An 11,535-nucleotide genomic window follows, 5' to 3' on the forward strand; every position below is an offset into this window, starting at 1 on the left:
GCAGAAAAGCATGTGAAGGGGGTGTGCAAGATGCACGAATGGCTGTGGCAGGACCTCTGCATCGCTGCATTTCACCCTCCCACGTGTGCAGAGGGGAAATGCAGCCTCAGTTTCTACTGCATTTTGCTGGAGCCCCAGGTGAAGCAGTTGGGTGCTGATAGGTGCCTGATGCTGCTAAAACCGTTTCCTATCTTTAATCTCAATTACTATTTCCTCTTTGTCCACGTACAGAAAAACCAATTAATTAATTGTGTTCCAGGCAAAACTGTCAGGGGCAAGGTGAGCTGCCAACTGGGGTGACTAATGGGGGTGTTGTGGGGAGGTGAGCACCAGCCCCAGGGAGCCTGGTGGGCCCTGGACACAGCCTAGGGGACAAGAGGGGGCCTGAGCCTCTCTTTTCAGAGGAGGATGTAAAATTGCTCCTTTTATGTGCTTTCCAATGCAGAAAAGTCTGACGAGGGGATTTTCAAGTCCCTCTGCCATAGCTTAGTGCATGCACTACCTATTGACTTTACTCTGGCTATCAGAAAATGTGATGTTTCATCACTCATCTTTCCCCCTGGCACCTGGCAAAGCCACCTGGAGAATTTTTTCCCCCTAGCTGTCTCTGGAGGTAGGAGGGACCAAATCCTCCTATGGGCAGCTACGAAATCCCTTGGGTGTTTTTGTGGTGCCATTCACCTCCTGCCTTGGTGGTGGCACAGCCCTGTGGACAGAGCCCCTCGCTCACACTTGTCCCTGGGGATGTGCCTTCACTGGGTATCCCACATCTTCTTGGGGCAACAGCACTGGGAGGCAGTCTGGAGTGCTGTGACCAGCCCAGACAAGAGCCAGGGCCCATAATCCTCTGCTGAGGTCAGTTCTGCTGCAAACCATCCCCCTTTCCCTTCTGCTGCTGCAGCAGCTCTAGAGCAGCCTGGGTTTGGCAACAGGGAGAGCTGAACTTTCCTGGCAGCAGCAGGACCAGCACATCAAGAGCTGATGTACAGGGTTGGTTTTTATTTTGGGTAAGTTAACAGACACTGCCAATCCTGCACAACCTCTCATCTCTTGATAATGCTGAGGCATCACCTGTTTCCTGCAGCAAATAAAGAAATTAATTTTTAAAGGAGTTAATGGTGTCACAGCCTTGGATGGGAAAGTGAGGGGTGGTGCAAAGACCTGGCAGCTCCAGCTTGCAGTTCCTGTAGGAACCACTGAGGAATGCTTCTGTCTCCCGTGTGGTGGCATGGCATTGTGTTAGAGGAGCCACCTGCCTGGCAGACCTGCAGCTGGTTAAAGGTCCTGTAAAGTCTTTTCCAGCTTATGTGACCTTGTCAGACAGCCCTAAGGTGTAAGCAGAGTAGTTTTGGCATTATGTAAATGCTGGCTGTAACCTCAATTTCTGCTGACAAGCCCTCCCTGATGAACAAATATGTGTGTGGTGTCAGCAGTGCCAGCCCTGCAGTTTCCACCTCTGCTAGCACATGGAGTGTGGCTTTGCTTTGGGCAAATTCACTGGCAGTGCAGACCTGCAGCCAGGTCTGGGATAGAGAAATGGGTCAAGAGGTTTGAAAATACTGTCTTAAATCAACTGATGCTGGCTGGTAACTTGGCTTAGCTATGGTTTCTGGTGAGCTCCCTGTGTGGGGAGACTTTGATCTTCTTCCACTGTGCTGGTGTTAAACCCTGGTTTGGGGCTGTGGCAGTGAGGATGGAGACTGCAGCCTTCAGAGTACCCACAGGAGGCAACAGCCACTTGTAATCAAGAGTAGGATTAACTCAGCCTAAGACTTCCCATTCTTCACTTGTGTCCTTGCTCTTCCTTTTTGATTGTGTTGGGCCTGACTTGCCAATGCCATCCAACTCTGGCACACCAAAGCTGAAAGTCAGACTCTTCCTCCATGTGCTCCAGTGTCGAGTAGGGGTTTAGCAAATGACAGCTGACAAGAAAAGAAATCCTCTCCCTGTTTTAGCTACTCACATTTAGAGGTTGTATTAATGTTCTACTTGCTTGTGGTTATCAGTGGAAATGGTTAGGATAAACGTGGAATTTGAAGTTATTTTATAGACAAAAACAACAGAAACAAGTTTCAGTTGTACCTTTATCCCTGAAAGGAACCTAGGAGGACTCCAGATTCTCCTTTTGGCAAATGATTGTTAGAAGTGAACTGAAGCCAGAAGCAAGTGCCCAATCTGCACATTTCTTCCCCCATAATGCAGTATCTGTGTGGTGCAGGCAAAGCAGCAGGCTGCAGGCTGCCCTTCAAACTTTTCAAACCCATTTCAGCATCTTTATTGGAGAAAAAAAAATAAAAATCACAGCATCTCAACTGTTATTCAAACACATTTAATAAACAAAGAGAAACAGTAGCAAAGGGCACTGACACGTGACAAACTGTACAAAACCTCCGGGTAGGAGCCCACGGCCCGGCTACTCCGGCCCCTGCCCCGCAGCCAACCAGGCCCCCTTCGCCTCAGCCCACTCAGTCACCCCTGAGAAAAATCAGTTTTTAAAAATGTGCAGAAACCAAGACACTTCAAGAGGTTATTTCCAGTCTTGCCATAATGGAACAATTTAGGCCACTGGGAAAGTTTTAAAAAAACCTAAAGTGTCATACGCTCCGTTCCCAGGATTAATGCTTTAAAGTGAACCCTCCCAAGAGGCAGAAGCACTCTTGGACAGCCAGTAGATCTACCCCTGCTCTCCTACTCTACTCACCACAACATGCTACACTTTTTTAGAGTGAACGGGACAAATTTCATCCTAATTCAACACTAATTTTGATATAGTTGTGACTGAGTGAAAGGCAATGGAAGGAAAAGCCCTGTTTGAGCACAGAAGGGATGCAACTGGTGCATAATGCTGAGACCTGCCCTGTCTCAGGGTAAAGGTGACTTAGCAGTCAGGGAAGGAGAAATCCTTCACTGGGAATGTACCTGCTCTGGATGGACCTCATGCCTGGTCCTAAATATCACCCAAAAACTTGAGCATCCAGTACCTATGATTGGTTTTCTACCATAAATTTGTTCTGCTGAAATTCAATGGACCCTGTGATGGAACCCAAAGAATCCATGGTCCCCTGGCACCTTCTGCCAAAAGCAGCATGAAAGGGAAAATCAAGATGCAACTCTGATCTTTCTTGTGCTCATCATTTAAGCAGCTGTGCCATTCACCTGCTAATGGTCACTTTTTAGGCTGTCTGTGGCTCGGAGGGCAGAGCCATGGCATCACTGCATCAGGCAACCCTCCAGGGGCTTCACCACGTGTGACACAAAGAAGCCAGGGAAGTGTTTGTTATTCTTGTCTACTTGAGCTGTACTGGACAGAAAGTCTCCCTCTACAACAAGTGTTGCTTTGAGCTCCATGGTTTAACAAGGTACTCAGCTGGCATCAATGTGGCAAACACAGCCTGATGTGTTCCTCTTGACCAGTTCCCAAGAACTCCCTCCTCTGAGGAAGGGGAATAAGACAAATGAGTGTTAAAGGGCTTTTCAGGCTGCTAACTTGCATACATGTGCTTGATTTCTTAGCTATGAGCACAGACAGTGGCTGAGGCTACAGCATAGGGACAGAGGAGGGAGATCTGTACACATCACAGTGTTGTTCAGGCCCAGCCAAGGTGTGTAGTCTGATCACATCAACACCAGCTCACCATGTTATAAACAGGGCAGATGGAGGGAAGCAGAGCTGGGTTTTTCAGTGTGATGGAAAGCCAGCTGTGATTCAACAGCCTGTCACTGACACAATGTGAATTCAAAGACATTTGGCACAGTCTCTGTTACCAGGACTAATCTAGCACAGACAATTAAGCAGTCTGTCTTGAGAATGAGGCAAGGGCTCCACCAGAGGAGGTACACTGGCAAAGCAGGATGGAGGACAGGCAAGAGGACATGCAGAAGAGGCAGAGCACAGCGGTGCCACTCTGTCTTTGCTGCACATCTTGGTCACTGAACTGTTGTTGGACTGTTGGTAGGACCCTCTCAGCAACAAGTGGTTAAGATGGAAAACCTGCCTAATTCTGTGTCAAAACTTTCAGGAGAACACGGGTAGCTGAAGCCCTCCAGAAAGGAGCCAACCCCTCGGTCCAGGTGAGGAATTTTCTGGTAGCTTATTGAGAAACGCCTGCTCTGAGCTTGTCAATGTCTTAATTCAGCATCTCCAAAGCTTTGCTGTAATGTCAGTTTGGGAGCTGACTGAAAATGACCCAAGTGCCAGGACACTCAGGCTACAAAGAACGAAGCCAGGATGGAAGGGGAAAAACATGCAGCAAATTCCTATGAAATTCCATGTACCAGACTAGGAGGGACATGCCCTTGGTTAGGGGTGGCACAGAGTAACAGAGGGGAACCAGTGACTGCAGTTTGGCTAAGATTAGAATTCGAGAGGCACAAACAAACATTTTGCACATCCATCCAAGGCATTCCAAAAAAAAAAAAAAAGAAAAAAAAAAAAGAAAGAAAAGTCACAAAAGTTGACACATCACTTTGGACAAGAAACATTACAATAGTTTGGCAACTTTTCACCAAACCCCCCCACCCCAGCTCTGTGATGTCCCTCTGTAATTTGAGGTGATCTCTTAAAGGTGGGGACATGAGGGGGCTGCAGGTAAATCACTGTGTGTAAATAAGGGATCTCCTCTGCAAAGATCTCGTGGGGTCAGACAAACCTACCTGCTTGGTACAGTACAAAAGAAATTCTGCCTGAAGCCTTCCCAGGTGAGAGGGAAGGAGACAGAGCCCACACTGCTGGAGACAAGCAAGGCAAAGCTGAACTTGGCAGCAGCAAGTCCCTAAACCTTGTGACTTTGCACCAGGCTAAGATATGGCCGTGGCAGGGTACTGGGGGGAAGATGTCACCACTCTTCCTCTGTGGAAAAGTGTAAAGGATGGGATTATCACTCTATCACTATTTTGGGTGAACACAGGCCTCTTTTTTTATGCATACAAAGTAATGGGCTGTGGAAAATACCAGGAGCCCATGTGGAATAGTGTTACCATTGAGACCTGTGTCAGATGGACACACAACTCCCCTCACCTCAGATCTAAACTCAAATTCTTAGGAATTGAACAAGGAACAGATACAAAGCAAGGATAGAAAAGTTTGTGTGGGATTTTTAGGAGTGGTTGTTTTGTTCCTCCTTTTAAAGCCCTGTTCTTCAGATTTGGGGGAGAAGGGGGGAGCACTGCAAGGTCCCTGCACTTTCCTGGTGGCAGACCTGGGTGCAAGCAATGGCACAGCTCAAATATGGACCTTCCCACCCACAGCAGCCTGTGGAAGGTGGGATTGATTACAAGGGCCTGAGGACCTGAGCAACCTTCACAAAGGCTCCGACTGGGAATCCGGCCCAGCCATTGTTGGAAAAATTCAATACAGCGCTGGCCAAGTAAATAAAACAAATACTTGTGGAAAGGACTGTCCAACTGGAAGAGTCTTTTCCTTTCTTGGTTTCCAGGGTAAGAGAAAAGCCTTTGGTTATGACCAGAATTATTTGCCATTGGCAGGACAGGCTTGGCTTTGCTTTGCATTAGCTTGGTTACTGTACAAGGGCTGGGCTGCTCTGTGGAGAGATGCTCTGCCCAGCTGGACTGCCCTGTGACATCTGGGAGTTTAATGGAGTGGACACTTGAATTACATCCGGGATCCTCGCTCCTGAAGAATCTGAAACAGAAGAGACCTTCTATGAAAACCTCAGACAAGTTTAAATGCAGAAGTTCCTGTTCAGAGTCCTTGCTTTTTGCAGAGAAAGGAAACACGGACTAATATGAGAGCAGCTTGCAGGCTTTTATGCCACCACAACAATTGATGGGCTGGTTAAGGGTAAGTGAGCCCCTTCTCTAGAAATCCTGCTCAGCTGCTTGCCAGGAGGTATAAAGATGTTCCCTTTTGTTTTTATTCTGGGAAAAAAAAAAAAAAAAGTGGATTCATTGAATAGTTTGGTTTGGAAGGGACCTTAAAGCTTATCCTGTTCTCTGCCATGGGCAAGGACACCTTCCACTAGACCAGGCTGCTCAGAGCCCCATCCAACCTGGCCTTGGAACACTTCCAGGGATGGGGAGGGTTGAAGGAGCACAAAAATCTTGTTTCTGCCTGCAACATCCTTCAACCACAAAGCCTAACCTCAAAGATCCTTGCTACTCTGTTCCCCCTCTTCAAGTTATTCTTTCCTTCAACTATTTTGATTTGAAGTGCACAAAGAGCTTAGCTCTTGTCCTTCAGTAAATCATGAAATCTTCCAAGAAGGGATAGAGAAGGCAATGGGAAAGCTGATCCACAGAACTATTGCTGCAGCCTGGTGCAGGAGAGATTTTTCTTTCTAGAGAAATTGAAATAGATACATCTGAGCAGGTGCCTTACCTTGGCCTTCTCACTTGGCTCCTTGACAATGCCATTGGTGGAATTGTTGAGCTCCCTGGACACAACACAGAGGAATTCTGCCTGGTCTTCGTTTCCATAGTTATAGGAAGATCCAATGCTGATCAGCTGTGCAACAGGAGACAGCCAAGGTAACTATCAGTAAGTCTGGATTTTATTCCTACAGTTGCTGTGAGACAGGACTGTCCCAGGTCTGTTCTGGATGAAGTGTCCCCTGCAGCCTCCTGTGTGTAAGGCAGGGACACATCTGAGCTCCACAGCCCTCTAGTGGCACCTGGAGCCCCGGGAAGGAATTCCAGCTTGAAACTAACGCTGAACACAGCAGAACATTGCCCAGTTTCTGAGGGTAGAAAAAGGGAAAACAGATTGTGCAATACATAATATCCAGTTCACTCAGACGTGGGCAGGCATTGCAAACTGCCTGGTCCTTGCTGAACTCAGCTCTCAACTGCCTTGTGACTGATGTGGAAATGGGAATTCTTTACCCCAGGCAGATGTTGGATTAACTGGGGACATGTGGTAAACAGACACTGTCCTTTAGGTGGATGCTGCCAAAATGGAGTCTGGTATCTGTGTAAATGGGATTATATTCTATTGCTGTTGTGTTGAGGGGGTCTGGACTCAATCCAAGAAATCCCATCTGTCTCATTCATCATTATTACATTAAAAGGACATCCTGGAGTACAGAGCTAATTTGTCATTTACAACTCAGTTCTGCTTTCCAGAAAATAAATCCAAGTCATCTGAAGAAAGCATTGACTCTTACCAATTTCAATGTGCAGCATGCAGCTTAACTTCCATGTCCAAATAGATTTTGGAAGAACCAGCTCCACATTTACAGATAATAGATTTGAAAAGGAAGATTAGGAAAGATCCAAGGATGCAGGTTCCCATGAAAGGCACTGTCTGTAGCCTCAAGGTTTTGGGGGTGTAGATATGGATGTGTGAAAGGGAGATTCTGTAAACTGTTGGACAGCAAAACCTGGGTGTTGGAGAACTGCATCTTCATGGAGCAATGAGTGGTTCTTGGTCACAAGATTTCACTATTTCCTTATTGGGCAGGTTTTTGGCTGTCTCTCCACTCTGAGATAGTTTTCAGGCATTACAGAACAGATCCATAGGAACAACTGATGGGAAGTGCTGTTCCTAATCCTCTGCCTCACTACAGGTCAGCACAATTCCCACAGCATCCACTTGTACTGAAGCTGGACTAAATGGGAAGACACTGCTGTAATCCACAGACCCTATTCTGTAGTTTCTTAATATAACATAACACACAGGCCAGCTGGCTCCAGTTCTCCCTCCTCAGAAATAAGAGAACTGTGTTTGATTCCAGAAACCAAAGGTGGAGCTAATGCCATGTGCAACTGCAGTGACACCCAGCCCTGGAACCAGCTGCACTGCAAAGACATCTGCAGAAAGTTCCTGTGTCACTCAGAGCCTCTTTAGCAAATGCAGGAGTCGTGGCTTTGAGGTTCCAAGAACTTTGTACTGTGTTTTTTCATGGCTCTGGTCATTTTCCTGGATGTAACTGTTATGCTGTGGCCTGGTGTATGTGGTGAAATGCAGGAGAAGGGAAGAACTGCTCTGGGATTTGACAAGGAGACAAGAAGCTGTGAGAGAAAATGAAATCTCTCTGGCAGCTTGAGTGACTTCTGCTCTCCCCTGTCAGCAACTGGATACAAGTGGATTGCTGCTCAGGTCAGGCTGCTTATTCAGAAGAGCAGAGCAGTGTGAAAAGCAACTCAACAGGCAACTCTACTTATTCCACATCCAGTTTTCAAAGGAATTCTGCCATTCTTTGGTAATGGTACCTGTTCAAACTTCCATCCGTCGGACATGGTGGACACCATCTGTGTGAGCTCTTCCTCTTGGCACTGCAGCACTCTGTACACGTGCTTCACGGGCCCCTGGAGCACAGACAACAATGCCTGTAGTTTAGTAATTGCTTTATTAGTATCATGCTAGAAAATTAATAAGCTGCTCCTGCTCTCATCTTAGGAAGTCAGAGCCCCAAGGGCTTTCTAAGAGTGTTTTTATCCCACTGATTCCAAAACACAACCATATGCCTGGCACTAGTCTCTTAAAAGCTTTCTAGATGGCTAAGCTACAGTGAAAGCAAAACTTCTTTAGCTTTCAAAGCCATTTGCTGCTTTTTGAAAACATTTCTGAAATTGAATCTACTGGATGTGCTGATATCAGCTGTGCTTCAATGGGAAACATGTCACAGAGAGACAAAGGGAAGAAATGGTTTAGAGAAGGAAGAGTTTGAGCTGTTCTTTGCCAAAGCACTATGTTTTGCTTTATAACCACCCATTTGTGCTCGTGGCCCCTCTCCTGTAAGTGTCCTTTGCCTTTCAGTGCTGAGATGACTCAGTGGTCTGTGCTCTGTAAAGCCACACTGAGGACTCTTTGCTAGCCATGCCCTGCATCCACCCAGCAGCATTTATTCCCCTGTTACTGCTGAACCAAAGAAGTGCTGCTGCAAGGGCCTGCAGCCATGCTTGTCCTCCTGAGCCACAGAAGGGACTCCCCAAGCCAGAGGTGATTACTTGAGAGGTTCTGTTCTCGTTGTCCCGTATCCGCTCCTTCACCAGCCGCACGAGGGACGCGATGTTGTAAAACTCAGCCTCTTCCAGCACCCCTGCAGAGGAACCCAAAGCACACATCCTGTCACTTTGCACAGCGTGGAAGGAAGATGATTCTGTCACAAGGATGCAAACCTGCTGCTGACTCCAAATCTAGCCCAGATGTCAGAATCCCAAATGTGCCACCCACCTCCTGCTCTCAGGCTAGGAGAAAATGCCTGACTAGCTGCCACCTCCTTTTGTGACTTAAGAGGATCTTTATGAAAGATTATTCCTGTGGTGGATGCTTTGTGGGGGGCTCCCAGGATGAGTGGAGAGATGTGAATCTTGACTCCATGTTTCACAAAGCTGGTTTATTATATTATGATATATATTATATTAAAATGATATATTAAAACTATACTAAAAGAATAGAGAGAAAAGGATTCATCAGAAGGCAAGAAAGAACAAGAATGGAATGCAGTAACAAAGGCTTGTGACTGCTCAGAGCCTCGACACAGGTGGCTGTGATTGGTCATCAAGTGAGAACAATCCACATGGACCAATCTGAGATGCACCCGTTGGTGAACAATGCCCAAATTACATTCTACAGCCATCAGATAGTTAATCGTTTACATTTCTTTTCTGAGGCTTCTCAGCTAGGAGAAAAATCCTAGCAAAAGATTTGTCATAAAATATCATGGTAACATATTCCCCTTTCCCTGGGATGATCAGAAATCTCATGGTACAATGTCTGTTTCTTCATCCAGCCCCATCAAGGGAAAGCCCCCAGAGCTGTTTGTTTGGGGAGAACCAGGTCTGTGAGGGGCAGAGGGGCTGGAGCAGACCCTGGCTCAGAGGAGTGACAGGGTGTGCTGTGAGCTGCAGCCTCTGCTCTTGGAAAGGCACACAGCTGATGGCTGAATCCCTGCTAATCACAATTAACAGCACTGACAGCACTCCTGGGAAACCTGCTCACTCTCACACCAGTTTATGGTGAGGGCCCCTGGCTATGCTGCCAAACTGCACTTCCAGCCTGTCCTGCTGTTTTACCTTCCTCTGCGAGCTCCTTGTTGATGATGAGCTTCCCGTGCCGGAGGTAGTTCAGGATGGGGCCAAAGTAGGTGGGGTCTCTGTCGATGAGATAGGCTCCAGTCTCATCCTGAGGGCAAAACAGGCACGGCTCAGTGGGGCCAGGAAAACAGGATTTCAATCTGGCACAATACATGGAACAGTTTCTCTTGGAGCAGCTGGATTCACTTGCCTGTGGGAGGTGTTCAAATGTGCTACATTTAAACCGTTTTTCTTTTTCAGTATCTGCTCTAGGAACACTGCAGATGCCTTACATGAAGCACCCACACACACAGCTTATGGACCTGGAGAAAACAGCTGGGATTAGGAGGGCTTTTCCACTGCAGTAAGAACCAAAACTTGGCACTGGTGTTCTGGCTCAGCCTGTTCTCCAGACTAGTTTATTTAGGAGGCTCTGGAGGAAAATGGGATCTCCAGTTCTAGCTGAGGGCACCTGACAGCCAAAACAGTTCATTTTTTCCCCCTTTTTCCCTGCAAACACACACTGCAATGCTCCAGGCATGTGTCCAGCAATACAACAACTAGTGGCATTAAATAACCAACAACTGACAGTGGCATTAAATAACCAACAACAGCATCTCTTGAGCAGCTCTGAAGCACTGATAAGCCCTCTTCAGAACTCTCACATCCCTCTCAAGGACTTTAAAGCATTGTTTCTCCTGCCAATCCTCTCTCAAGCAATAAGACACTGTGCAAACCTACTCTGAAATCTCTGCTCACTGATATTTTGATCATAACCAGGATTTATCTTTGATTAGACTCTGAATGGAGCAGCAACAGACTCCACCAATTCTGGCTGGCCCACTCACAACACATTTACAACACCTCGTGCCCCTAATCCTGTGGAAAATCTGCAATTGCAAGAATAATTGTTTGAAAAATCCTTACAACAAACTGCAGTGACTTCAAAACTGTCCAGCCACACAAGGAATGTGCACCACGATCTTTTATGAGAGTGAAGTGAAATACATTAAAAACCAACCAACAGCAAACGTGCTCAGGGTGAGAAACGGTAACATTCCTGTTTCTAGGAGTTTCCTTCCCTGCCGTAACGCCCGGGGGAACGCGGGCTGCTCGTGAGCGGAGCACGGCGGGTGGAGGGAGCAGAACCGGGCTCAGAACCGGCGGTGTCACAGGCGCCAGGGCACAGCCGGGTCCCTCCCTGGCCGTGGGACACGAGGGACAAGCCGGTGCCGTGCACAGCCGGGCCCGGGGCCGCACGGGAGCCGCGGGCACAGCGGCGGCCGGGGGTGTCCCCCGCCCGTGGGACGGCTCCGGGCACCGCGGTGACACCGGCGCAGCGAGGGGCTGTCCCGCCGCGGCCTCACCTTGTCGGAGCCGAGCTCGGGCCCGTCCTGGCAGCACAGACGGCACAGGAAGGACTTGGGCTCCCGGCACAGCGTCTGCCGGGTGCTCACGAAGTACGTGCCGCCCACGTTCAGCCGCACCCACTTGGAGGCGGCGGCGGCGGCGGGAGGGGACAGCGCCCCGGCGGACCCCGCCGCCGCTCCGGCCGCGCGG

General features: G+C 48.1%; 1 protein-coding gene across 1 annotated transcript; it reads right to left on the reverse strand.

The window, feature by feature from the left end:
* Window positions 1-2,313: 2,313 nt before the first annotated feature.
* Window positions 2,314-11,531, reverse strand: KCTD2 (potassium channel tetramerization domain containing 2; the record flags this gene model as incomplete). Its single annotated transcript, XM_041409374.1, has 6 exons — window positions 2,314-5,641; window positions 6,338-6,463; window positions 8,170-8,265; window positions 8,908-8,999; window positions 9,976-10,084; window positions 11,343-11,531. Coding segments are annotated over 6 exons (642 nt in total), but the record flags the coding sequence as incomplete, so codon positions are not given.
* Window positions 11,532-11,535: the final 4 nt, after the last annotated feature.

This window comes from Onychostruthus taczanowskii, unplaced genomic scaffold (assembly GCF_017590055.1).
Source record: "Onychostruthus taczanowskii isolate IOZ18803 unplaced genomic scaffold, ASM1759005v1 scaffold30, whole genome shotgun sequence".
In the NCBI taxonomy this organism is placed as follows: Eukaryota; Metazoa; Chordata; class Aves; order Passeriformes; family Passeridae; genus Onychostruthus; species Onychostruthus taczanowskii.